At 47.4% G+C, this 27,943-nt stretch overlaps 1 protein-coding gene across 2 annotated transcripts; it reads left to right on the top strand.

Annotated features, from left to right (window-relative positions):
• The first annotated feature begins 50 nt into the window (after positions 1-50).
• Nde1 (nudE neurodevelopment protein 1) lies at positions 51-26,910 on the top strand. 2 transcript variants are annotated; one of them, XM_051168258.1, is made up of 9 exons: positions 51-177; positions 7,399-7,521; positions 8,282-8,435; positions 11,146-11,294; positions 18,119-18,255; positions 20,186-20,365; positions 23,099-23,190; positions 24,745-24,890; positions 26,415-26,910. In XM_051168258.1, exons 2-9 carry the CDS (start codon positions 7,439-7,441, stop codon positions 26,506-26,508), a joined length of 1,035 nt encoding a protein of 344 aa, XP_051024215.1. In that variant the 5' UTR covers positions 51-177; positions 7,399-7,438; the 3' UTR covers positions 26,509-26,910. The 2 variants fall into 2 exon arrangements, with proteins under 2 accessions (XP_051024215.1, XP_051024216.1); XM_051168259.1 differs by having other exon boundaries at positions 26,285-26,910.
• The last annotated feature ends 1,033 nt before the right edge of the window (positions 26,911-27,943 follow it).

Here is a 27,943-nt window from a genome sequence, read left to right as displayed (position 1 = left end):
CCCCGGCCTAGGGGAAAAGTTTCCAAACCTCGCTTCTACTCGCTGATTGGCCAAGACAGATGCGTTCCGGACGCGGTGGCCAATGGGAGGCGCGGGCCGCGGAGTGCCGGCTTAGGCTGGATGGCGGTCGGGCCCTGCTAGCCCGCGCCTCGCCGCGATCGTCGCCGCCCGGGCGGGGTAAGTGGAGCCAGGTTGTGGGCAAGGGGGCTGCCACACCCGCAGCACCCAGCGGACGCGTCCCTCAAGCCGGCCCCTCACTTTCCCACTCTCCATCCGTGAGCTCCGCCGCTCGCCCTGGCCAACTCTGTTCCTCTTCTGCTGGCCGCTTCCCTTCCTCGAGCGTCCTCAAACCGGTGCCCGCGCCGCCCCACGGCCCCCGGGTCCCTTCGTCTGCCCTTCACCCCGCAGTCCCGGGGTCCCCAACTGCTGCCGCACCGGTACCGGCCTGTATCCACCCTCCTCCTCGGTGCCTCTTCGGTCTCGGCAGCTGAACGTTTCAAATTTCCCTAGGCAGCACTTTGGATAGGATAAACTTTATCCGATAAAGGGTGAGTGCTCACCCCATACCTTGGATGTTGGCCCAGCTGACCTCCTCTTTGAGGTGGGCAACCGGCTCCGCAGCGACTTTATCTCTCCAAAGTGATCTCGGTTTTGTGTAAGGCTGTGCATCCTCCTGCCTTTTAGCCGGAACCTTTCTCAACTTCCCTGATAAAGCCTTTTGTGGCCCGGTGGAGGTTTGTAATTTTCTCTGCCCCTGTTTCTCTGTGTTGTGTGCTAGGATACCCTTTAGGACTCAGTTGGGTGCTTTTGAAGTACAATCCGATACAAGCTACTCCCAAAGCCTGAGGTTATCTGCCCATGACCCGTCCTCCCCACCACACCAGTTTTGAGGTTTAAGTAATTCACCCTTACAGAGTTCTTGTTCGGATAGTAGTTTGCTCTCTTGACTTACTCTGTGAGGATATTATTTTTGCTACCAAGGTTCTACCCTAGAACTTGTGAGCCTGGTGAGAGTAAACCCCCTTTTTCCTTCGGAGGGAATTTCCTAGTGTTAGCCTTTGCAACCTGCACTGGGGTTGTGAATGGAAGTAATTGGTATATAGCCCAACTCAATGTGCCTGTTAAAGAAATGACTGAAAAGACTTGGAGGGGACCCAGACCACAGTAGGAAGACTTTCCAAGGCACCTTGATCAATAGGATAAAATGACCACCAAACAATAGTTATTCTGTTTTTATTCTTACTCAACTATATGTTCTTTTCCTTAAAAAAAAAGGGTGGGGTGGGGTAGGGGTGGGGGTGGGGCTAGAGGGATGGCTGAGCAGTTAAGAGCACTGTCTGTCTGCTCTTCAAGAGGCCCAGAGTTCAATTCCCGGCAACCACATGATGGCTCACAACCATCTATAATGTGATATGATGGTCTCTTCTGGCATGCGGGTATATATGCAGATAGAGCACTCATATACATAAAATAAAGAATTTTTTTAAAAGGCACACATCTTTAATCACAGCACTCAGAGACAGGTGGATTTCTGTGGATTTGAGGCCAGGCTGGTTTACAGAGTGAGTCCAGGACAGCCAGGGATACACAGAGAAACCCTGTCTCAAAAAACCCAACGGGGAAAACCCTAGTAGTGTTTGGATTGGTGAAATTTAAAAGTTGGCTCAGAACGCATTTTAGGTTTTGATACTGAGAGGATGTTACCTCTGACACTGGTATGGAAAAAAAAAAAAACTCAAAAAACAAAACAAAAAACCCTTTCAAACAGAAAAAAAAAATAGTGCCAGATCATTTGGCTCTGATTTGCAACATTTTAACTCTCCTTACTGGTGAAGTTCAGCCATTTGATCTTGTAGAATCTTTAGCATAGGTCCAACCCAACATTCAGGAAGGCAGAGGCAGGTGGATTGCTGTGAGTTCGAGGCCAGCCTGGTCTACAAAATGAGTCCAGGACAGCCAGGGCTACACAGAGAGACCGTGTCTCGAAAAACCAAAAAACTTAACAACAAAACCAAAACCAAAAAATGACACCCCCCCCCCAAACAAACAAAACCAACCAAGGGGGTGAGTTGAAAGGGAGAGGCAGGGGAGAGAAAACCTGTGTGACGATGGACACACGGTGCGCATCCACAGAAATGATGTCACTGTGGTGACACAAGACTCAGTAAGCATAGCTTCTGTCTTCATGCTTAGATACGAAGACATGAAAGGACGTGTCCTCAAAGGGCCTGCCTCTGCCTCCAGTGCTGGGAGTAAAGGCATGCACCACCATGCCCGGCTTGGTTTTGGTTTTTTTGAGACAGGGTTTCTCTGTGTAGCCTTGGCTGTCCTGGGACTTGCTCAGATTGGGCCGGAGAAGGGTATTGTGCTAGCTCCTGTGTATCCGAGCATTGCTGACCAGCTTGGCTAGCTTTCTCCACTCAGGCACCACTTTATTTCTTTTCTAGAATTTTGAAATTAGAGGTGTGTGCCGTGAGTGTGTTTTCAAGACAGCCTTGTGCTCCGACAAAGCCTAGGGACTGAGGAGATGCGTCAGCTGCCAAAGCTCTTACTTCAAAGTAGGAGGGGCCAAGCAGTGTCCTGAGCACCCACATAAAAAGCTAGTATGAGGCACACCCCTTTGATGTACAGTGCTGGGCTACACCTGAGGCTTGCTGCCCAGCCATAGTGACAGAACTGTGAGCTTCAGGTTCAGAGAGAGACCTTGCCTACAAAAAAGGAGGAAGAGGAAGAAGAGGAGGAGGAAGACACCTGTTGTAGACTTCTGGCACTAGATGTACATGAACACCTGCATATACACACAGAAACCCCATGCTGAAATGAATTTAGAGGTGTAAAACCAAGTTCTAGAAGGCAGATTCTTTTTTAATTTTATTTTTAAAATTTTGTGTGGTGTATATACTTGTTAGCACAGCTGTATACTTGTGTGGAGTCCAGAAGAATCTATGATAGGTGTCTTTCCCCAATTGTTTCAGGTATGTCTGTCTGTCGGTCTGTCTGTCTCACTGAACTTGAACCTCATTGGTCGGCTAGGTTGGCTGGCCAATGAGCTATGAGGAGCCCGCCTATCTCTGGTTCCCCACCACCCAGCACTGTGGCTATAGAACACCAATGTGCAGCTTTTTACATGGGTGTGTTGGTTCTGAACTCAGGGTTCTCATGGTTGCATGATTGAGCCATCTCCCAGTCCTGTCAAACTTTTGTGTGGCCCTGAATGGAAGAGATACTTTAGACTGCAGTGAGTTTTGTCCACAGAGGCATAAGATGGCCCCATGGCATTGAGAAGCAATTAGTCACACATGAATAATATGAATGGACGCCATATTGCCTTAGTTTTTTGTAGTACTGGGAATTGAACGCCTGTGTGCCAGCTGAGTGATCCCTAACTGAGCTACATCCCTGGTTCTTTGTTTCAGTTTTATTTTGCAGATAGGGTCTCAGCAAGGGTCTTCTTGCTAAGTCATCTAGGCTGGACTCAAAGTTAAGAATCCTGCCTCGAGCTGGGCGTGGTGGTGCACACCTTTAATCCCAGTACTTGGGAGGCAGAGGCAGGCAGATCGCTGAGTTTGAGGCCAGCCTTGTCTACAAAGCTAGTCCAGGACAGCCAGGGCTACACAGAGAAACCCTGTCTCGAAAAAACAAACAAACAAACAAACAAAAAGAAATCCTGCCTCACTTGCTGTCGTAGCTGGGGGTTGTAGGCATGGACCACTGCTCTGCTCTAGTATCCATTTTTAAGATAAAAGGCACAAAAAAAATGTGTACTGTAACCTGGTATTAATGCCTACTATAATGGTGTTTTAAAAAGATTGTCGTCCAAACCAGTTTCCTGCCAGTGTATATGCAACTTTGCAGTTCTTGAACTTGATAACAGAAGCATCTTGCATTTGGGTCCAGTGGCTTCCACCATTCCTTTGTGGTGTTAAGAGATGGTCAAGAGGCTCAGCAGCTGCTGCCTCCTGCTGAGTCTGCTCCTCTTTCTCCTTTTTTCTTTTCTCTCTTCCCTTCTCGTCCTCCTTCTCATCCTCCTTCTCATTCTTTTTTTTTTTTTTTCCCCTTCACTACCATCTCAGGGTTCCTGTGCTGGGCTGGCCTTCTGCTGGCCTGGTTGAGGATGACCTTGAACTTTTGATCCCCCTGCTTCTGCGTCGTGGGAGCTGAGATTATGGGCATGCTAGGGATGGAACGCAGGACTTGATGCATGCGAGGCAAACACTACCGATGGAGCTGCATCCCGGTCTCTGCTTCTCCTTTAAGCACTGGTGACTGCCTTGCCCAGCTCCTGGAGTAGAACAGCCTAAAGAGGCTGGTGCCTATTGAAAATTTATTACGTAGTAAACTTCAATAAATAACTCTGAGACATTTTACATGCTTTCTGTGGTAGAGAGCAGTGCTGCAGGACTTTGTGAGACATTCCCAGATAAGAAGAAAAGTCTTACCGAGTGGTATAGCTGCCACTTCCCTCTTTACTTGTGGCATTTTCTTTCACTTTATTTATTTATTTTGGTTTTTTGAGACAAGGTCACTCTGTGTTAGCCTTGACTGTCCTGGAGTCACTTTGTAGACCAGGCTTGCCTCAAACTCACAGCGATCTGCCTGCCTCTGCCTCCCAAGTGTTGGGATTACAGGCGTGCCCTTTTCTTTCACTTTAAAATGCCTTAGATGTATATGTTTTTAAAAAAGATTTATTTATTTATTATTATGTATACAGTGCTCTGCCTGCATGTACACCTGCAGCCAGAGGAAGGCATCAGATCACATTATAGATGGTTGTGAGCTACCATGTGGTTGCTGGGAATTGAACTCATGACCTCTGGAAGAGCAGTCAATGCTCTTAACCACTGAGCCATCTCTCCAGCCCCCGTATATGTTTTTTTTTTTTTTTTTAATGAAAATGTATATGGTTTTAATTTAAGGAATGGCATGTACACCATACCTGTGCTACTTGTCTGTTAGTTGGTGTGACAGTTCTCAAGCTGAGTCCCTAGTCCCTGCTCAGTTTCTCTGCAGTACCTAAGATCAGACTCTTCTTTGTAATGAGGGAGGGCCCTCTCCCCCTGGCCCCCGGGCAACCCACACATACAACTTCCATCAGTTTCTTTCCCAAAGTTCAAGTCTTAAACTTCACTAGGGAAGAGAGTAGTGATTTTAGAAGCTTTTTCCTGCTGAGCACCGTGGCACATGCCTACAGTTCTATCACTTACAAGGTTGAAACGAAAGGATCAAAAGCTCAAAGTCAGCGTGAGAGAAGCATAACAAGTTTCAGGCCAGCCTGACCGTCTCCTGCTATCTCCCTCTCCCCAGCTCTTCTTCTTCTCCTCTGTATGGGTCCATGTTCATGTGAAGGTCATGTGGAGGTCATGTGGAGGTCAAGGCCTTGGGAGGGGCTCTTGTTTGTAGCATGTACACAAGGCTTGCTGGCTCATGAGCATCTGAGGATCCTGACTCTGCCTCTCATTTTGCCAAGAGAGCACTGGGATGACAGCCATTGCTACCACATCTGACCCTACGTCAGGTCTGGGGCTCACTGGGCAAGCTCTTTACCCAGTCACCTGTCTCCCCAGTGATGGTGGCAGTACTGGCAATGTTTACTAAGCTCAGGGAGTAGATTCTCGGCTAGATTCCGTCTAGCATAGCTGCCCTGGTGATGATTTTGGTAGGATCCCATCTCTGGGTCCATTGGATCCTTTCTCAAGCAGGCTGGTTCTTGTGAGTATCTGTCTGTAGCTGTGCCAAAGGCCTAGGTCTAGACACTCCCCGGCTCAGCTTTGTTTACGCCTCTCTCCAAGCCTGGCACTGGCTTTCCGTGGGTTAGCTCCACCCTTCCATGGGCTCAGTTTGGGCTTGGTTCGACTCCTAAGCTGGTGTCTCAGCGTAAGCTAGCCCCATTGCTGAGCCAGTCATGAAAGTGAGAAGCATGCTTAGACTTGTGCTTCCTCCCAGGTCAGAGAATGCTGTCACAGCTGCCTGAGCAACATGGAATGAGAGTGGGGTTTCCTATAAAGGGATATTGGGGTACTACTACAGGAAGATGGAAGAATAAATCACTTCCAGGTTCCCTGCCTTGAGCAGCTATGGGTAGGGTGACAAAATGACATGTTTTCTCTGATTTAGGGAAAAGAGAAATAGTAGGAGGGAGAGAAGAATATAGTGATTTTTCTTTCTTTTTTTGTTTTGTTTTGTTTTGTTTTGTTTTGTTTTGAGACAGGGTTTCTCTGTGTAGCCTTGGCTGTCCTGGACTCGCTTTGTAGACCAGGCTGGCCTCGAACTCACAGCGATCCGCTTGCCTCTGCCTCCCGAGTGCTGGGATTAAAGGCGTGCGCCACCACGCCCGGCTTAGTGATTTTTTTTAAAGCCAAAAATAGTGTTTGTTATGTATTGAAGAATAGTTTTGTGTGTGTGTGTGTGTGTGTGTGTGTGTGTGTGTGTGTGTGTGTGTGTGCATGTGTACCTGCGTGTATTTTGTATTATTGCTGTGACAAAAAAACCCAACAAAAATGTAACTAAAGGAAGGGAGGGTTTACTTTGGTTCACAGTTCATGCCTGGGAAGGCATGGTGCCCTTGCATCTGCGCTCACAAAGCAGAGATATTAATGCTGTTGTCTGTCTGTCTGTCTGTCTGTCTCTCTCTCTCTCTGGTGTTTGTGTGTCTCTCTCAAGACAGGGCCTTACTATGTAACTCTGACTGTCCTGGAACTCAGTATGTAGACTAAGGGTCTTCAGTAAATGAGCAGATAGATAATTTATGGCACCCAAGACACCTCAGCAAGGAGTTTATGATCTGCTGTTAGAAATTTGCTTCCCAGCCTTCTACTCTGAACAGCTCAGAGCCTGCAGGTCCAGGGCTATTCCCTTGCCTCCCCAGTTCATGCCCTGCCAACTCTTTCCTGTTTCACATGCTCCTCATGTGCCACCTCTAGGAAACCCACCTTGACTTTCAGGTCGAGTGATGTACTCCCTGAGTGGTCACATACACAACAATGCATATTACAGAGCTGCTGGTGGCTCCTCAGGGCCATATCCACGTCCAAATTCACCAAGTATACACTCCACACCTAGGCCATTTGCTTGGGTCAGCGTCCTGCACAGCGCTCTGTCCCCGGTACTCACCTGAGGCTTTGTAGTGATGCATCTCTTTCTCCCATACGTCCCCCAGAGTAGCCAGGGATCTAGATGGTGTCCTATTTGGATGTGAGGGTCCTTTGGTAGGTGCTAAGTGTTTGGAGGGAGATACACAGAAGCCTTGGGCTGTAACTGGAGGTAGGCTGCTTTTTATTTGGATTTGGTTTGGGTTTTAGAGAAACATGACATTTAGGACTTTTAAGTTTTGTTTTGTTTTTAAGTTAAAGGACAGCTGTTACCCAGAACTCGCTAATAATTTTTAAACTTTTCTCCTAGACATCATGCCACAGGGAGAGTGAGCTCTTGCCCGTTTACCATGGAGGACTCAGGAAAGACTTTTGGATCAGAGGAGGAAGAGACAAACTATTGGAGAGACTTGGCCATGACCTACAAGCAGAGGTCAGTCCTGCAGCATCCCTCACTGTTTTCTCCTGGGAGGGTGATGGCTGCCACTTACATGGCCTATCATGTGATGGTCTGGACCAGGAAGAAACTAGGATCACTTTGTTCTCCAGAGGCCTCTGAGCCTTAGGGAACTCAGACGACAGCTGTAAGGTAGAGTTGGGATTTGAACTACAGTCTGTGGCACCTAACCATTCTAACATGTCAGTGTGCTCTGGATGGGGCTTTACCTATGTCAGGTCTCCTATGTCAGGGGAGAAGATTTACCTGTGCCTATCAAAATAGGCTGTTGCTAGAGATGGCTTGAGGTTAAGAGCACTTGGAGCTTTTGTAGAGGATTCAGGGTCAGTTCCCAGCACTCGCATGGTGACTGACAGCTCTCCTTAACTCCAGTCCCGAGGGCTTCTTGGGTACCAGCTTTGCCTTTGGTCCACATACACACATGGAGGCAAAACACTCGTACATACATAATACAATTAAAGACTTTAAAATTTGAAACTTGTGTTTCAGTGCGCACATCTAAGAGTGCTGTGTATATGTGTGTGTGTGTGTGTGTTTTGTATCTGTCTGTGTCTGTGTATGACTGTATGTGTCTGTATCTGTGCCTGTGTGCTGGGGTCAACACTATATAGTTCAGGCTGGTCTGGAATTCTTGAGCCTCTGGGCTGAATCAAGTCATGATCCACGCAGCCCGCTTTGCAGCATAATACCCAGCATCATTAATTCTGTGATAGATTTATTTGCGATTCTGCTACAGGGCAGAGACTACGCAGGAGGAACTCCGAGAATTCCAGGAAGGAAGTCGGGAATACGAAGCTGAATTGGAGACTCAGCTGCAGCAGATTGAAACCAGGAACCGGGACCTTCTGTCAGAGAATAATCGCCTTCGAATGGAGCTGGAGACCGTGAAGGTGAGGGGTCCAGGGGTCCTGGGGGACATGTCTGCAGGCAGGGGTGGCTTGTGGCAAGCAGGTTGCATGGCTGAAGAAGCAGTTCTACACGGTGAAGTGACTGCACCAGGCCCACTTCCTCCTGCAATCCTGTCAGGTATCTGTGCTCACTGTACATTTTCTGCCCCAGTGGGTGGGAATCTGTGAAAAGCAAGTTGCACACATGGCTTTCCGTCCTTTTTTTTTTTTTTTGGTGGTTGCTGTACTGGTTTCACAAGGGCCATGGCAAGGAGAGCTCTTCAGAGGCTGCAGTGTCAGCATTGCAGGTTCTCAAGACTGGGTCAAGTAGCCCAGGCTCACCATGACCAGCTCTGAGTTTACTGTGCAGCTGAGGGTGGCCTTGAACTCCTGATCCTCTTGCATTATCCTCCTAAGTGCTAGGATTAAAGGTAAGCACCATCATGCCTGGCTTTAGAATGCCTCCTGGTTATATATTATAAGGAACAGTGTGGTATCGCTTAGCTACATGTGGCCATTGAAAATTAATGAGAAAAAAAATTCTTCTACTCATATTAGCCACAGTTCAGGAGCTCTGTAGCCACATATAACTCCTGGTTTCACTTATGTACACATCACTTTCTAGAACATTCCCTAGGACCATGCCAGTCATTAACAGCTTTATTAACTGGGCACTGCAGTAATTCTACCTGCATCGATGTCTGTGACTTAATTTTCCATGGTTTGGGTTACTAGTCATCAAACAAAGTCCAAAAAATTATTAAATGGGAAATTCCAGGCATGAACAATTTATATGATTTAAATATCTTTTGTTATGGTGTACTGTTACAATCATTCCATTTTGTAATTATGTTAATTTCTTAGTTTGTAAACTAAGCGATGTGATAGGCAAACATGGGACTAACAAAGCGTGTATATGGATTGATGGTGTCTGAAGCTCTGGGAGATGGAACAGAATGTCTTGGAATGTATCCCCTTAGAGGAAGCACTGTGTTACTACCCAAGCCGGGACACTGTCGTCAGGGCCAAGCTTTGCACTGTAAGACAGTGAGTAGTGTTTCTGGCTTTCATCTCCCAGAAACAAAAAGCACCACCTCCTGGGCTTGAGACAACAGTCTTTCCAGATGGCTCAGCTGATAAAGGTGCCTGCCGTGAAGCCCGGTGACCTGAGATCCACATGAGTGGGTTCTCTCTTCCATCCTGTGGGGCAGGTCATCCGGCTGAGCGGCAGATGTCATCTTGCCAGCTCAGTTTCATGGTTTGTTTATTTATTTGTTTGTTTGGAGACAGGGTTTCTATGCCGCTTCAAGGTTTAAAAGATATTTAATATCAGAAACTAAGATGTATGAAGCTTCCTAGAACATTCAGGGTCCCTAACTTCCTTTGAGAGATGGAGAGCTGGCTTCATAAGGCCTGCTCAGCCTGTCCCGGTCCCAAATCCAAACTATCTGTATCCCGACACCAAAGATTATCTGTTGCTCCTTGTCCTATGTAGGGTCCAAATTTCTCATTGACCCTGGAAGTATTTTCATTTGGCCCCTGAAATAGGCAATGAGGAATCATTCTAGTTCTTACATTAAAGAGGCTGACAGCTGTGGAGGGGAAGGTTTGTGACATGAGCAAACGCCAGTAAGAGGCTTTTCATAGGAAACAGCCGTGGGCATACTCTTCGGTTACTAAGTAATTATATACTCCAAGACTGACCCTCGAACTTGCAGGACACATGGCCGGAGGCATGAGGCTCCGCACACAGCCTGAGGGACGAGAGCCTGCCGCCTGTACTTCCCTATCAGTCACCTGTGGCTGGTGTTCACCAAGCCTTGAATTGAGTTCAGCAGCCTGTAAGGCATCAGACAACATTTACTGAGGCCTCCATCAGTCCCAGATGAAAGCCTGGTGAGGCAGCAGTGTTCCTGTCCCAGGCTTAAACTATCTGACTCTATCCAGGCAGAGGATCTGGGTCTCCACATCTTCTTGGGGCCAAGGTTAATGATCTAGGATTCAGTTTCCTTTTGCTTAAATGCAGACACTTGTTCTCTGATCCGTGCCAGGAAACCCTAGCAGCCTTACGATGTTGAAGGCCCCTTCCTGTTGTCACCCTGCGCTCATTCTTCATTCTTAGGGGTCTGCCATCATCCTCTCCAGCCTGCGCATCCTGGCGTTACCTGGCACATCTGACTGATTGTCACAACAGCTTTATTTCTTGAATCTAGTCGGGAAGAGGAGCTAGCTTTTTTTTTTTTTGGCCTTTTAAAATGTTTATTTTATTTATTTTTTAAACTTTCTTGATGGCCTGTGTGGTGGTGTGAGTAGGAATGGCCCCGCGTAAACTCATGTGTTTGAATGCTTGGCCCACAGAGAGCAGCACTACTAGGAGGCGTGGCCTTGTGGGAGGAAGTGTGTCACTGTGGAAACGGGCTGCTCAAGCTAGGCCTACGGTAGCAGTCTCATTCTGTTGCCTGCGGATGCAAATGTGGAACTCTCAGCTCCTGCTCCAGCACCTTCTCTGCCTGTCTGCTTGTCTTCCTGCACGCCACCATACTTCCCGCCATGATGATAATGGACTCAACTTCAGAAATTATAAGCCAACCCCAATTAAATGTTTTCCTTTATAAGAGTTGCCATATTTGGTGGTGGGGTGATGATAGGTAAGGGGTGTGAACATGGGTTGTCAAAGTCTTGGTCGCCTACTGGCTTCTGTTCTGTCCTGTAGGAGAAATTTGAAATGCAGCATTCAGAGGGCTACCGGCAGATCTCAGCCTTGGAGGATGACCTGGCTCAAACAAAAGCCATTAAGGATCAACTGCAAAAATACATCCGGGAATTGGAGCAAGCCAATGATGACCTGGAAAGAGCCAAACGGTAGGCAGGGCAAAGAAAGGCTTGTGAGGTGGCGAACACAGAACTGGAGCATGAAGAACTCAGAGCTGACCCAAACAAAGCCCTGCAGGCTCATGGGCAAGATGGAACTTGTTTACCATTTCTGTTGTTCCTCCTGCCTTCCTGAAGGTGTGAGTTTCTATCTGTTTTCCTCTTCCTCCAGTTTGAAAGATTGCTCTCAGGAATTCTTACAGGATTGGACTGCTTATGACAGATTTTTGCTTATCTGAAAATGTCTTTATTTTGCCTCCATTCTTGCATGCATGTGTGTGTGTGAATACCCATGTGCACCTGTGGGCATTCATATGTGTGGATGTGCATTTGTAGAAATCAGAGGACAGCCTTGAGTATTCGAGGTCTTTACCTTCCATCTTGGACTCAAGGTTCCTTTGTTTTACCCTGTGGATGTCAGCTAGCTGGTCTGTGAACTTTGAGAGATTCTCCTGCCTTCTGTCTCTACCTACCATCTCCCTATAGGAATGCTGAAGCTACAGACACTCTCACTAACATGTCTGGCTTTTACATGGATTTTAGAGATTAGAACTCAGGTCTTCACACTTGTGAGGCACTCCCACCCACTCCCCTCTGTTTGTGTTTGAGAAAAGGTCCTGCTGTGCTACTTCTCAGCTTGCCTTCAAGGTTATAGTCTTCTTCTCCTCCTCCTCCTCCTCTTCTTCCTCCTTCTTCTCTTCTTCCTCCTCCTCCTCTTCCTCCTCCTTCATTTTCTGGTAGGTTTGGAACTCTATGTATATCAAGTTAGCCTTGAATTTTTTTTTTGTTTGTTTGTTTTTTGTTTTTTGTTTTTCGAGACAGGATTTCTCTGTGTAGCCTTGGCCATCCTGGACTCACTTTGTAGACCAGGCTGGCCTCGAACTCACAGCGATCTGCCTGCCTCTGCCTCCCGAGTGCTGGGATTAAAGGCGTGCGCCATCACGCCCGGCTAGCCTTGAATTTTTGATGATGCTCCTGAGCGCCCCCCAAGTGCTGGCTTTTCAGGTGTGTACTCCCATGCTGGCTTGGAAGATACTCTCATTAGATGCAGAATTCTGGCCTGACAGGCTTGGGCCTTGAAGGTGATGTCACTGTCTTCTGTAATTGTTGCTTCACTATGTGTCTGAAGAGCTGTTTTCTATGGCTGCTCTCGGGTTTTCACCAACTTGTGGTTTGGTAGACTCTGCTCCTGGGGGGAACGAAAGGTCGTCTTGCATTGGGGAGAGAGAGAGAGAGAGAGAGAGAGAGAGAGAGAGAGAGAGAGAGAGAGAGAGAGAGAGAGAGAGGGAAAGGGGGAAAGGGAGAGAGAGAGAGAGAAAGAGAGAGAGAGAGAGAGAGAGAGAGAGAAGAGTAAGAGAGTGGGTGGTGGCAGGGACCTTTTAAAGGGTATGTATCTGATTTGGCAGCTGGTGTCAAGTTGCTGAAGGCAGGCTAGGGATAACATGTGTCTTTCACCAAATTTAACTTTGGTCACTCTTTTTCCAAATACTTTTCCATTTGTTTGTTTGTTTGTTTTCGAGACAGGGTCTCACTAAGCCCCGTGGCTGGCCTAAACTCACTATGGAGACCAGGCTGTCCTCAAATTTACAAAGATCCTCCCGCCTCCAAATGCAGGGATTAAAGTCTTGTGCCTCCAGTGCCTGCCTCTTCTTTGCTTTGGGGGCATGACATGGCCTGTCATTTTGATACTACCATATGGGTCTCAGAGGTTCTCTCTCTTTCTGTGGTCTGTGTTGACATGTTTGTGCAGGTACATATGGAGGGTAGAGCTTGACTTTGGGCGTCTTCCTCTGTTGCTCTCCATCGCAGGTTTTGAGGGTCTTTCACTGAAGCTGGAACTTGCTGTTCTGGCTAGACTGCCTGGCTACCAGAGAGCTCCTGGGGTTGTCTTTTCTCCAACTCATACACAGTGGGGCTGTGGGCTTGTGCCTCCATCCCAGCTGTTATGCCGGTGCTGGGCATCCAAAGCCAGGTTCTCCTGTTAGCATGGCAAGCGCTGACACACCGAGCTGTTTCCACAGTCCCTCACTTGTTTTTCCTTTAATCTTCTATTTCTATTATTTCTTTTTTTTAAAAAGATTTATTTATTTATTACTATGTATACAGTGCTCTGCCTACACATACACCTGCAGGCCAGAAGAGGGCATCAGATCACATTATGCTTGTGAGCCACCATGTGGTTGCTGGGAATTGAACTCAGGACTTCTGGAGGAGCAGTCAGTGCTCTTAACCTCTGACCATCTCTCCAGCCCATATTTCTAGTATTTCTATTTCTGTTTCTATTTCCATTCCATCTGCTGTTAAACTGGATATTGCTAAATAAATCCCTTCACAGGGGGAAGACTAAACAACATCTGCCTCTCCTAAGGTCCAAACAGAAACTGAGGCATGATTCTTCCAAAGGTCACTGTAGGATAGCAATGAATTCATTGGGCTTCTGTACAGAGCATAGGTGAGAGGTCACTTCTGGGGTGTTGGCACTTCTCCCCCAAAAGGCCACACCTGGAAAGTACACCCAGTAGGGATGAGGGCTTCCACGTAGCAGCATAGATGAAGCCCCCCTCCCCTAAGTGGCTTTTTTTTTTTTTTTTTTTTTTTTTTGGTTTTTTGAGACAGGGTTTCTCTGTAGCCTTGGCTGTCCTAGACTCGCTTTTTTTGTTTTTTTGAGACAGGGTTTCTCTGTGTAGCCTTGGCTGTCCTAGACTTGCTTTGTAGACTAGGCTGGCCTCGAACTCATAGCGATCCACCTGCCTCTGTCTCCTGAGTGCTGGGATTAAAAGCATGCGCCACCATACCCGGCAAGACTTTTCTTTAGTTGTGCAGCAGTCTTAAAGTATCCATACACCTGGAAGCAACACTCTGGCTTATTGGCTCTCTCTCTCCTGTCTCTGTCTTTCTCTGTCTCTCTCTCTCTCTCTCTGTCTCTCTCATTCTATCTCTGTCTCTCTCATACACACACACACACACACACACACACACACACACACACACACACACACACACACACACACACACACACACACCCCCCCAAGACATGAAAACAAAAGGGTATAAAGGGACAGGGTAGGGAACAAAATAGGGCAATGAGTGGTCATAGTAACATGATTGATATGATGTTCATATATGAAAATGTCATAAAGAAACCTTTATGTATAATTAATATATTCTGATAGAATAAAACAAAAGACATTTTTATTCTTCCACCTCTGGTCCCCCATAATAGAGCACTTTGTACTCAGAGTTGTACATTTTGCTTTTTCTCTTCACAATGGATGCTGGAGATATCTGTCTGTCGAAGGATACAGAACACCCTTGTTCTTCCCCCCCCCCAAACACATACTCAATTGTCTACTAAGTGCTTAACATAGGCTGATACTGTGACTTACTGATCCAGGTCCCTGGGTGCACGGGTATGCCCTGCTATTCTTAGTTCCTTTACTGATCAGGGTCTCTGTAACGAGCAGCCTCCTAGGATGTGCACCTGCGCAGTGGGGTTCCAGAAGTGGAGAAGCCCTGTCTGAGGACACAGACCTTTGTGACTTGGAAAGGCATTGGCCATTTGATTTGCTAATTTATATTCCCAGTGGCTCTGTACCAAGTTCTCATTTTCCAGATAGCTTCCTTAAACACAGTGGGTTTATACAGTGGGACACTGAGGATTTCTGCCAATCCAATAGATGATAAATGGGCTCACCGCGGCTTTGAATTCTAAATGACCTGGAGCTATGGTACCCCATTTTCTGAGTTTCATCCTCAGTCTCTTGTTCCCTCTCCTATTCCTGTGCTCCCCCTCCCCTGTCCTCCCTCTTCCCTGTCCTCCCTCTCCCCTGTCCTCCCCCTCTCCTTCCCTCCTACCCTTCCTCCCAATTCAGTATTCGGTATCAAAGAGCTTTCTGCATGCTGGGTAAGTGCTCTACCACCGAGCTACATCTCTCACTCTGTTTTGTCCACTTTGACATTGGAGTTGTGAGGAGAGTGAAAGGGGGGTCTTCTAACGTTTGGATAGGATTTCATGGGGCCTGGGCTGGCCTTGTACTCACTCTGTGGTCAAGGAGAACTTTGAACTCTTGATACTCCTTCCTCTACCTTGGAAGATTTGGAATCAAGGATGCGTTACCCACCCAGTATTTGTGTATGCATGTGTGTTTGTTGTTTCTAAAAGACTTTCATCTGTCTGTCTGTGACATGTGTGGAAAGTATCTGGAAGTTCTTGTGGCTTTGTCTAATGCTTTGTCTTGTGTGCTTTGCTGTGCAAGGGTTATCTGACTTTTGTGTATTCAAGACAGTCACAGTTAGGAGAGCCTTTTGTTATCCAGTCTTTAAAAAACACTTGGCTTGTCTCTTGTTTGGTTGTTTTTCTAGTTTGGAAGAGGGCAGAGGGTTGAAACAGGGTTTCTTTATATAGTCCAGGCTAGCCTTGAACTTGCAATCCTCATGTGTTAACCTCTCAAGTGCTAGGATTACAAAGATATATCATCACAGCTGGCTCTTGTTTATTTTTGAGACTCTAGAGTGGTATGAGCTTTATACTTGTAGTGATTCTTTTTTTTTTTTTCCCTCCCAGACAGGGTTTCTCTGTGTAGCCTTGGCTGTCCTGAACTCACTTTGTAGACCAGGCTGGCCTCGAACTCACAGCGATCCACCTGCCTCTGCCTCCAGAGTGCTGGAACTAAAGGCATGCGCCACCACGCCCGGCTCTTGTACTGATTCTTTACCACTAGCCTTTTAACTCTGCCTCCTCTTGTCTGTGGTGCCCCACCCTCGCCACTGATACCAGTTGGTATTTTTCTTATAAGATGGTGATAGTTATTCATTAACCTACTGAAGGATTTTGTTCTTTCCCTTTTCCTTTGTATGTGCAGTGTGTATAAATGCATGTTTTATGTGTGTACACGTGCTTGTTGTGAGGCCTGAGGTTGATGTTGAGAATCTTCATCACTCTTACGCCTTATTGACTGAAGCAGGATCTTTCAGTCAAACACTGAGCTCACTGAAGTTGTTGGTCGGTCTAGCTAGTCAGCTTGTTCTGAGATCCTTTGTCTCCACCTTTCCAGACAGAAATACCAAGCTGCTCACCATGTTCACCTGGCGTTACATGGATCCTCAGGATCTGAACTCTGGTCCTTGTGCTTGTAGCAATTGCTGTAACCATTGAACCATTTCGCCTGCCCAGAGGACTGGTTTCTCTCCCTCATGGGGCTCCCGAGTCCAGAAGCATCGATGTTCCTCCATCTAGGCATTCCTGGATTATTGATCCTTTTCACTGTTACCTGTCATGTTAGAGACACTGGGATGGATCCTGGTGTTTGTTAGACTCCTGAGTGCTTTCCTTCTGTTGATACTAAATAGGCACCTTAGGTAAATTTATCCCACTTGCCTTCTCTAAAGACCCTTTGAGAACAGGTGCTAGCATGGTGTTAAGAGGAAATAATTGAATGAGTTAATAGATTTAGCCAGCGGAAGAAACAAGAACCCTGGTGAGTCTGACAGGGAAGAACAGGGTGTTAACTCTGGACCCCACTCCAAACCTGCTTCCAGCTGCAGGAGACGCAGTTGCACTGCAGCATACCACGTGCCTTCTCGGGGCAAACACAGCCCTCTAATTACCGAGTGCCAGCACTGACTGAGCATGTCTGTGTGGGAAATCTGTGGTTACTGTCTCGCTTACTGTCTCCCTGGCCTCCTGTCACAGACGTGCCCTTACCACCCTTGCCTTACATATGAGGACACATTCAGTGAAAGTCGCTGGGCCAGAGATAACACGAGGCAGATACTTTTTATTACTGTTGTTTTTAAGTTACAGCCCTTCTGTGTCCTTTACCGAATTTACCAGTGTATTCTAGTGAAATACTTACCCTGTTCACAAAGAAGAGGCTGTCGGATGGCAGCTGGATTGGGGTTGAGTGCCCAGAGCGTATGTGTGTGTGTGTGGAGGCTAGGGTGGTGGAGGTCAACACCAGGTGTCTTCCTCAGTCAACCCCCACCGTGTATTTGACACAAGGCCTCTAGATGAGCTTGGAGCTTCCTGTTCTGGATAGGCTGGCTGCATGGCCAGAAAAACATCTGGTGCTGAGATAACAGGCTTGTGCTGTGTACTCAGCTTTTTTTTTTTTTTTTTTTTTTTTTTTTTTTGGTTTTTCGAGACAGGGTTTCTCTGTGTAGCCTTGGCTGTCCTGGACTCACTTTGTAGACCAGGTTGGCCTCGAACTCACAGCGATCCACCTGCCTCTGCCTCCCGAGTGCTGGGATTAAAGGCGTGCGCCACCACGCCCGGCGGTACTCAGCTTTTTATGTGGGTGCTGGGGATCTCAACTGAAGTAGGCGCCCAAGCGCTTTAGTGACAGCCATCTCTGTAGTAGCACTTTCTTAGCTTTAAAGTCACTAAGAGATGAATGCTGGTCTCTTCTGCCGTGTGTGTGTGTGTGTGTGTGTGTGTGTGCGCGCGCGCGTGTGCGCGCGCGTGTTCGTGTGTGCATGTGTGTGTATGTGTGTGTGTGTGTGCTAATTAGCATTCGGAGACAAGCTGGAGCTGGTTGCTGTCAATGACTAGGTGGGGCCTGTGGTCTTAATGGTGGGGCTTTAGGTCATCACTAAGTGCAGTATGGAAATTATCAGACTTGAGTCTCCAGACAGCCTGGTGCATCTTCTCAGCCCTGATGATTCCATTTTGTAGGTGAAGAGCCTGAGGCCCAGGAGGTCCTGTGGTGCTTAGGATCACTCACGGACATCTGCTGTCATACCTTTCAGGTCGTCAGGCGCTGACACCTGCTGCCTGCCATTGCTCTGGTGGATAACTTGGTACTTCTTTTACCCAGAGCCACAATCATGTCCCTGGAAGACTTTGAGCAGCGTTTGAACCAAGCCATTGAAAGAAATGCCTTCCTGGAGAGCGAGCTGGACGAGAAGGAGAATCTCCTCGTCTCCGTGCAGAGGCTGAAGGATGAAGCCCGAGGTCAGGCTTGCCCTGTCCCTCCCCGTGTGCTGTCCCTCGGCCTTGCCTAGCACTGCCTTTCCAAGGAGGGTGAGGGGCAGCTCTGTGCAGACTCCTGCTGAGGTGGGTGTTCCAAATTGGCCGAACAATTCTTGGCGATTACTGGAACAGCTGTCAGACACCTCATGTGTGCCTGCAGGAAAAGCCTTGGCGTTCACAGATCCAGTCTTTGTTCGTGAGTTCTGCATCCTGGGTTCAGGAATGTTTCCTTAGGGAATGACTCCCATGCATGCTAGGCAGACTTGAGTCCTGGCAGAAGCACAAGACTTTCCTGGGGAGAAAAATGGCTCACTGGTGAGCGAGCCATCCAAGCTGAGTGCTTAAGAGAGTTTGCCCCAAATCCTGATTTCTTGTTTGTTTCTTTGGTTGGTTGGTTGATTGGTTGGTTGGTTTTTCAAGAAGGGTTTCTCTGTGTAACAGTCCTGGTTGTCCTGGAACTCATAGAGATCTACCTGCCTCTGCTTCCTGAGTACTGGGATTAAAGGCACATGCCACTATGCCTGGCCCTTAATTCTTTTTGTTTTTGTTTTTAAAACAATTTGACTTCCAATGGTGTAGTCATTAGATAGGGTTTAAAAAGCAATAGTCACGTTTAAGTGTTTTAGATTTCGGAACATGTGGGATGTCAGTAGGAGTGTCCAGTGGGGCTGAGCATAGTGGTGTACACCATAGCCCTGCCTTTTGAAGGAGGATCAGGTTAAGGTCATCCTTGGCTTCATAGCAAGTTCAGGGCCAGCCTGGCCTACAATGACCCTGTCTCAAAATAACAACAACAACAAAAACCTTGGATGGGAGAAATTGATTGATATGCAAACATTACAAAGTTTAAAGGACTCAGCAATCTGATACATATATGGTCCAAAATATTTCAGAAGAGCTACTGGCCTCTTTAACCTGTAGCCATCAGTACTGAAGATATCGGTAAATCCCAATAATTTCTTTTGTGGAGTATTAAGCAGTTATTAAAATGAGTGGGCATTGGTAGACATGTTGTCATGGGAAAGATGGGTCAGACCCTTCATTGGAAGGGGAGAGAATTAGTTACAGACAGGGCTGGCTACCTGATGAGTTTCCTAAGATCACTTGTATAGGAGCTTCCAGCACATGTGAGTGACCTGGATAAGGAGGAGGCCTGGAAAGGTGAGGTGGTGGTATTCACTTGGAATCCCAGTGCTCAGGAGGCTGACTTGGGAGGATCAGGTATTGGAATTACTCCTGGATACATAGCAAAAAGGCGGTCAGTCGCTCGATGAGCCACAGCCTCACTGCTCTGCAGAGGTCATTCCATTGTTCTGACTTGCTTTTCTTTGTCCCTTCTCTCTTTCCAGTACTGGGCAAACCCCGGGCACTTGGCCTTGCTTACTTTCTCTGAAGTTCTCGGCACGCTCGTGCCATTGCTGAGTGCGCTGGCTACCTCAAACCGTGTGGCTTTCTCTCTTCTTTTTTCTCTTAACTCCCCTCTGGTAGCTGCTGAGATTTCAAGCTTGCCTGCTTGGGGTTTTTTTATTTTAAATTCTAATAAGACTGTCCTCAAGCTTGGAAATACAGCAACACCAGAGGAAAATAGCAACAACAAAAACAGCTAAAACTTGGACATGTGTTCCAGAGAGAAGAGGCCTGGGAGGAAGCAAGCTCTCGCTTAGGCTCTGTCTATACCACGATGTTGAAACCTTTTTAAACAATTAGTATGTTAAAGCATGAGCTATAGTTTTTAAGTTTTTTGTATTTTATGTAGATGAAAAGTGTTGTTTTGCACAGCTATTAGGGAAAGCACGTGGGTGTTCCCCCAGTCAGGGTCTCCAGCTTGGTCTGTAGCTTGTAACCCTCCTCTTTTGTTCCCACCCTCATCCACAAAGCAGGGACTCACATTCTGGCTCCTCTCTCTGCGTAGATCTGCGGCAGGAACTGGCTGTGCAGCAGAAGCAAGACAAGCCGCGGCTGCCCATGCCAAGCTCAGCGGAAGCCGGGAGGACAGACATGGCTGTGCAGGCCACAGGCTCCGTCCCATCTACCCCCACCACTCACCGAGGACCCAGCTCTGGCTTGAACACGCCAGGAATGTTCAGACGTGGTGAGGAGATGGAGGAGAGGGAGAATTTTCTTTGACTCAGAGAGTTTGCCCTTAGGCCATGTGTGGTGATGCACGCCTGACCCTAGCACTTAACAGGCAGGAGCAGGAGGAGCTCTGTGAGTTCAAGGACAGCCTGGTCTACTTAGTGAGTTCTAGGACATCCAGGGCTCTGTAGAGAGACCTTGCCTCAAAACAAACAAACAAATAAATAAATGGCTGCGTAGGTCTGGCTCAGGGTTAGGGAGTAGTGTGGGAATTCTCAGTGGAGCAGGCATTTGTGACATGTGATAGGAGGGTCTTGAATGAGGCAAGGCATAGCAGATCCTGTGATAAAGAATAGAAATTGTCAAGCCGGGTGTGGTGGCGCACGCCTTTAATCCCAGCACTCGAGAAGCAGAGGCAGGCGGATCGCTGTGAGTTCGAGGCCAGCCTGGACTACAAAAGCGAGTCTAGGACAGCCAAGGCTATACAGAGAAACCCTGTCTCAAAACAAAAAAAAAAGAATAGAAATTGTCTGGAAGGGCAGCAACCTCTCAACTCATGCCACTGAGCACATGGGTCCATCCTAGCAAACCATTTCAGGCACCCACAGAGTCCAGAAACCCAGAGGTCTAAGTGCTCTTCACAAATAAAAGCCAAAGGCATAATGGGCTGGGCATGGTGGCACATCTGTAATCACAGTGTCTGGAGGCTGGCTGTAGGATTGAGAGTTCAAGGCTAGCCTGCTGTACATAGTGCAATAAGTAAATATTTATGAGGGGAGTGGGGAGTCCTGCAGATGGGCCCAGTGTAATTGGTTGGATAAAACTGAGAACTCTAGGGCCGGGCAGTGGTGGCGCACGCCTTTAATCCCAGCACTCGGGAGGCAGAGGCAGGTGGATTGCTGTGAGTTCGAGGCCAGCCTGGTTTACAAAGTGAGTCCAGGGCAGCCAAGGCTACACAGAGAAACCCTGTCTTGAAAAAACAAAAACAGGGCTAGAGAGATGTCTCAATGGTTAAGAGCACTGTCTGCTCTTCCAGAGGTCCTGAGTTCAATTCCCAGCAACCACATGGGATCTGGTGTTCTCTTCTGGTGTACAGGCATACATGTAGGCATAACATTGTATATATAATAAATAAATAAATCTTTAAAAAAAAAAAGAAAAAACAAAAACAAAAAAAATGAGAACTTTAGAGTTCTGCCCCCAACCTCTTGGCTGATCACCTGATCAGTCAGGCCACTGAAGGCAAATAGACAATTATTGAATGCTCATTGTATGCTAGACAATCTTTACAATACTTCATAGTAGGACCTCACAGATCTATCCTCACAAGCCTGCCCTACAGGTGGTAGTCCCATCTGTTGGGTGTGTTCACCCATGTCCCTAAAGTCATCTAGCAGATAGGTGGCAGGGTTTTGGTCCTCAGGGCATAATCAGCCAAGAGTGTGGGCCTTAGTGATGACAACAGTGTGGTTTCTGGGGCCCCAGGCCAGAGCAGTTTCCTGTGTGTCCAGGTTCATATGACTCACTGGGTGTCTTAGTTACTGTTGTGTTGTTGTAAGGAGACACCATGACCAGAGCAACTCTTATAAAATAAAGCACTGAACTGGAGGCTGGCTTACAGTTTCAGAGGGTTAGTCCATTATCACCGTGGCAAAGAACATGGTAGCAGGCAGGCATGGTGCTCAGAAGTAGCTGAGAGCTACATCTTGATCCACAAGTAGAGAGAGGTACGAGGCCTCAAAGCCAACCCCTGGTGACACTTCTCCATCAAGGCTATGCCTACTCCAATTTTTATTAGGAGGCTGCCCCTCCTAATTTTTATAATCCTTTCAAACAGTTCCACTCCCAGGTGATGAGACATTCACATATATGGGCTTATTTGGGCCGTACTTTTTCAAACCATCACACCTATGTTAGTGGGTCAGGCTCAGCTGGTCCCAGTGGGGTCTACAGCTGTACCAGCTTATAACAAAACAAAGAAGTAAGTATGTACTTACAGGGTGGTTGCCATGGTGTATGTGTGGAGGTTGGCTCTGAGCCATCACTGGCTGGTTCTGCTTCTCATGTGGAGTGCTCAGCTGGCTGTGGTGGTGCGTGGCTGTAGTCCTAATACTAAGCAACAAGATTGTGGGTGTGAGCCCAGCCGGACGTAGAAGGACCCTGTCTCTCCCTCCCCAAAATGTGGCTTTTTTTTCTCCCACTGTGCTTATTTATATCCATACTCATCACTTAAGTTAACAAGGTATACAGAGTTTTTTGTTTTTCTTTTTAAGCCATTTGCCACCATATCCGGCCCACACACCTTCTTCTTTTTGTAACAACAACAACAACAAAAAACAAACAACATTTTTTTTTTTCCTAAACAGGGTTCCTCTGTGTACCCTTGGCTGTTCTGGACTCACTTTGTAGACCAGGTTAGCCTCGAACTCACAGAGATCTGCCTGCCTTTGCTTCACTGAGTGCTGGAGCTACAGGCATGGGCCATTTCAACTAGGGTATATGGAATTCTTAGATGTGTCTTGGGTTGGTTTAAAAAGATTAACCTATAAAAATAGATGTTTTAGATGACCTTTCCAAGGACTCTTTTGGCATGTCGCCCAGTTAATTCCTTAATGAAATAAGACGGTGGGCAGAGTCAAAGGGAAGGTGTCAGCTTTCGTCCCCACCCCCACAGTTTGAGTTTGGTGACTTCAGTCTTTGGTGCACAGACTGAAGGGTGTTGTGTACCCCTTTCTTCTTGCATATCCAGGCCTGGACAGCTCCAGGAGTGGCACCCCACTCACACCTGCTGCCCGGATATCAGCCCTAAACATCGTTGGTGACCTGCTTCGGAAAGTCGGGGTGAGCCTGGGCCTTTGCATAGTTTTTCCTCTGAAGGTTTGCCCCAACAGGGCCCCTCCTCACTTTCATAGAGCCCTCCTGGATTTTTAGATGTGACTGGCCCTTCTGTGCCTCTGAGCATCTTTAGCTCATGAGGTGGGACTTTGTGGAGGAGCTGTGTGCTCCGCGTCCAGGTCCCCTTTTCCTTTTCAGGCATCTTCCATTTCTGCTCCAAGTAATTTTGGATAATGGGGTGGTGTCTAAGTCTGTGTCTCTTCCTTTCAAGATTGGGTCTCATTCTGTAGCCCAGGCCTCATAACAGGCAGCGGTCCTCCTGCCTCACAATCTCCCAAATTCTGAGGTAGTTGTGGACTACCGTGCTCAACTGTTGTTTCTTAGTTTGAAAAAAAAATCCAAGGGCCATTTAAAAGTGGGTTGGTGTTCTCCCCTCCCTCCTTCCCTCCCTCCCTCCCTCCCTCCCTCCCTGGTTTGGCTTTATGTTAATTACAAGCAGGATGCTTTTGTCCTCAAGCAGCAACATAGAATTCTTTGTAGTTCTTTCATTTTTAGAAACTGCCTGAAAGGCCGTTTAATGTCAGCCCAGCTTATCCTTAGGCAGAAAGAGAACACACACACACACACACACACACACACACACACACACACACACACGGGTCTGCTCACACACATAGGTCTATAGGTCTTTGGCTATTTAAGTTTGTTTACTCCAAGTTCAAGCACTTGTTTGAACCTCTGCAGGTTTAATGAGGTAAACAAGTAAACAATTCTAGAAGTATTTGCTGAGGGTAGTTTTTTTTTTATTTGTTTGCTTGTCGTTGTTGACACAGGGTCTTGCTATGAAGCCTAAGCTAGCCTGGAACTTTCAGTAATTCTCCTGTCTTAGTCCCTTGAGTGCTGGGGTTACAGGTTTGTACCACCATGCTCAGCTCTTATTTCACTAGGTAGACTTAATACTCTGGGAGTCTTCTGGGTATTTTAGATGGGTAGTCTTAGTATTTGTAGGTGCACTGGGTTCCGCTGGGGACCCTCAGAATCTTGGGAACCTCAATTTAGGTTTTTCTCTCTGCTCTGGCTCCCATATTCTATCTGGGGTTTTGTTGTTGTTGTGTTTTTGTTTGTTTGTTTGCTTTTGCTTTGTTTGAGACAGTATCTGTGTGTCCTGGAGCTTACTATGTAGACCAGGCTGGCCTTGGACTCAGAGATCTGCTTGCCTCTACCTTCTAAGCGCTGGGACCAAAGGTATGTGCCACCATACCCAGTGACTCTCATACTTTTATGTTCCTGGCTTTTTTTTTCCTTTGAGAAGTGGGGAAGGGTGTGATGGGAACAGGGTCACATAGCCCAGGCTGGTCTCAAATTTGCTGTGTAACTGAATATAACTTTTAATTTCTGATCCTCCTGTCTCTACATCCAGAGGACTGAGGTTGCAAACATGCTATAGCTGGTGTATGTCCCTCTGGGGATCAAACCCTGACTTCCTGCATACTCCCCAAGCTGGCTACTGACCCAGCCCTGTGTCTGTAACTTGGCTGATGGAATTCCCTTTCTTCGCAGGCTCTGGAGTCCAAACTAGCATCATGCCGGAACTTCGTATATGATCAGTCCCCAAGCCAGACAGCTGGGCCAGCCTCAGGGAGAGGAAGCAAAAACAGAGATGCTGGTGACAGGCGGCCAAGCAGCACCAGTGTGGGAGATAAAGGGTCAGTACCTTTGATCATCTCTGTCAGGAAGTACCAGGCTGCTCCAGATCAGACACTAGCCCCAGCATGACCTGCTCTTGCGTTTTAAGGGTGAAGGATTATTTCAGCAAACCTTAGCTTCTATTTTCTTTTCATAAGACAGAGTCTCCCTCTGTAGCCTCAGCTGGCCTTAAATAAGCCCCTTGTTTGAGGCCAAATTAGATGATATCTGAATCTGGGCAGGTAGACAAGGAGAGAGCTGTATTTGTAATGTGAGGCGGTCCTTCCCAAACCCCTTGTCTGGGAATTGTACTTCCCCCAGATCATTTTGTGAGTTGGGGTACGCTATTTACTTGTGTATATGGAGGCTGGGGTCAGCCCTAAGCGGTGCTCCCCAGGTGCACTGTGTGCTTGTGTATACAGAGGTCGGGGTCAGCCCTAAGCGGTGCTCCCCAGGTGCACTGTGTGCTTGTGTATGTGGAGGCCAGGGTCCAGCCCTAAGTGGTGCTCCCCAGGTGCACTGTGTACTTGTGTATATGGAGGCTGAGGTCATCCCAAAGTGGTGCTCCCCAGGTACTGCCCTCCTTGAAATTTGAGACAGTCTTAGTGGCATGGAACTCACCAAGTAGGCTGCTGAGCCCCCAGGGACCCACCTGCCTCTGCATCCCCAGTGCTGAGATCAAAAGCCTGAGGGCACTGTCTGGCCTTTCACATGGGCATGGGGGTCAGTGTCAGGTCCCGATGTGTCAAGCCCAGCAACACCTCTTTTATTTTCTTACCTAAGGGAAGCCGCAGCTGCCCCTAGACCTAGGAGTTCACTGAAGGAAGCTGGCATTACTGGGCCCCAGGCCATGCCAGTGAGACAGGCGTGAGGCAGGCACTTGCAAGAAACAGACTGATCCAGGGTACACACTTAGCTTCTGGATCTCTAACCAGTTTTGAGACCACTGCGTAGCCATGGCTGGCCTGGGCCAGAGTGCTGCCTGTGTTTGCCTCTCATGCACTGGCATTGAAGGCGGACATACCACCACGGCCAGTCAAAATTGTCAAAGAATTAGTTATGTCTATTGTATGTGTGTGCATGTGCACATGTCACAAGTGTGTTCTCCATCGTGCACATGTGAAGGTCAGAGGACAACTTGAAAAGCCAATTCTCTGCTTCTACCATGCGGGTTCTAGGATTGCTAGACTGAGCAACATGCGTCCTTCCGTTTTGTTTTTTGTTTTTTTATTTAAGGAGCTGGGAATGTTGCTCAGTAGACACAAGTCCCTGGGTTCACTTATAAGCACTCCCTGACTCAAATGAAATGACCAAGAAGTCGATACTTTTGGAGGGTCTTCTGAGATGGGAGCTCTTTCTGCAGCCTTGGGAATCAGGGAACCAGATAGCCAGTATTGTTTTCTTCATTTCACAGGAGAGAAAACTGAGACCCTGTGAGAAATTGTTCCCGCTCTTGACATTCACTCTTAGAACCCTGGGGTTCCTGTGCTAGCCACTGGGATACTGTTGTCTCATCCGTTAAATGTGGTTTGCTCTGTCTGAAGGTCAGGAAAACGCTTGGAGTTTGGGAAGCCAGCCTCACAGCTCTCATCACCAGCGCTGCCATCCACCCAGGGTGTGGTCAAGCTTTTGCTTTAGGACCAATGGGAACTGCACCTCACCTGTCTTCCCCACTTTATAGTCAGCTTTTAGTTGTTTTATCTTAAAGGTAGTTAAGAGCCGGTATCACCAGCATTCACTTTGCTATTCAGCCTAATCTGACTAAGGCTGTTGGCTGTGGACTTGGCATCGTCCTGTAATGTGGCCCAGTCCCTGGCAGTGTGCGTCATAGAAATGAGCTGGTCCCCTAAAGCAGCTCTAAGGTGTGGGTACCATTGGCTACTTGGAGTTTTAATGGCCTCCTGAGGTGTTTTGAAGATGTGTGATCTTCAGAAGGGCACTAGAAGGCCCAGCTCAGGAGCCCTCTGCTGCCTGCTTCCAGCTGGGGCTATCTTCTGGAACTTTCTCCCAGTGGCTTTACAGCATGGTTAAATTGTACCTAGGACTAGGAGGTTACAGAGGCAAAAGGCTGTTTTAAACCATGGTCATAAACCTTTGACACATTTTCTTTTTGTTTTGTTTTTTGAGACAGTTGTTTCTCTGTGTAGCCCTGGCTATCCTCGAAATGTAGACTGGGCTGGCCTCAAACTCAGAGATCCACCTGTCTCTGCCTCCCAGGTACTGGGATTAAAGACATGCGCCACTGCCCATTCTTTTGATTTGTTTTTGTTTTTGTTGTTGTTGGTTTTTTGTTTTGTTTTGGTTTTGGTTTTTGGTTTTTTTTGTTTTGTTTTGGTTTTTGTTTTGTTTTTTGAGACAAGGTTTCTCTGTGTACCTTTGGCTGTCCTGGACTCGCTTTGTAGACCAGGCTGGCCTCGAACTGACAGGGATCCACCTGCCTCTGCCTCTTGAGTGCTGGAATTAAAGGCGTGTGTCACCACTGCCCGGCTCTTTTGATGTTTTTTAATCTGCCTCTCATAAAAGTTTTTAGAGGTGTGTTTACCTCTTAGGTCAGTGGGAGACTATCCTCTATAGATAAACTCCTGTCTTTCCTGAGTCCCCTGCCCTGATGTTGGGGTGACATCTGCATCAGGACCCTGGGCAACTTGGAGTTGGACTGGCCTTCTTTATGCCATCCCTAAGAACAGAACTTCATCCAGACACCAAGACATGAGATTGACATCACTGGTGGACACTCCCTTGGGATGTGGCGACATCAGCATAGGATCTGCAGCTCCAGACTCATATCTTGTCTCTGGGGTGAAGTGCTGCCTCGCTTTGGTTCACGCTGAGAAGAGCATGCTCATTTCCCGAGCTTAGCACCATTCACTGTGTTACTAACGCACCTTGTAGTAGAGGGGACAGGACTGGCCTTACTTGGATTGAGCACTTCCCGAGTGCTACCCACAGTCACAAGGTGGTTTTAGGCTGTGTAGCTATTTGTTCCCCTCAGACATAACAGCCTGGGAAAAGATGGACTTTATTTTTATAAAAAAATGAAAATAAAAACAAATCAAAAGAAATGCCTGATCTG

This window comes from Acomys russatus, chromosome 25 (genome assembly GCF_903995435.1).
Source record: "Acomys russatus chromosome 25, mAcoRus1.1, whole genome shotgun sequence".
NCBI classification, from domain to species: Eukaryota; Metazoa; Chordata; class Mammalia; order Rodentia; family Muridae; genus Acomys; species Acomys russatus.
This window is presented reverse-complemented; position numbering and strand designations above follow the sequence as displayed.

What these genes read in the sequence shown, in the direction of transcription:
- Nde1 (XM_051168258.1), top strand. Translation starts at nt 7,439, where the DNA reads ATGGAGGACTCAGGAAAGACTTTTGGATCAGAGGAGGAAGAGACAAAC. An exon ending in GCCATGACCTACAAGCAGAG is followed by an intron (nt 7,522 to 8,281) that starts GTCAGTCCTGCA and finishes ATTCTGCTACAG; the next exon opens with GGCAGAGACTACGCAGGAGG. An exon ending in TGGAGCTGGAGACCGTGAAG is followed by an intron (nt 8,436 to 11,145) that starts GTGAGGGGTCCA and finishes TCTGTCCTGTAG; the next exon opens with GAGAAATTTGAAATGCAGCA.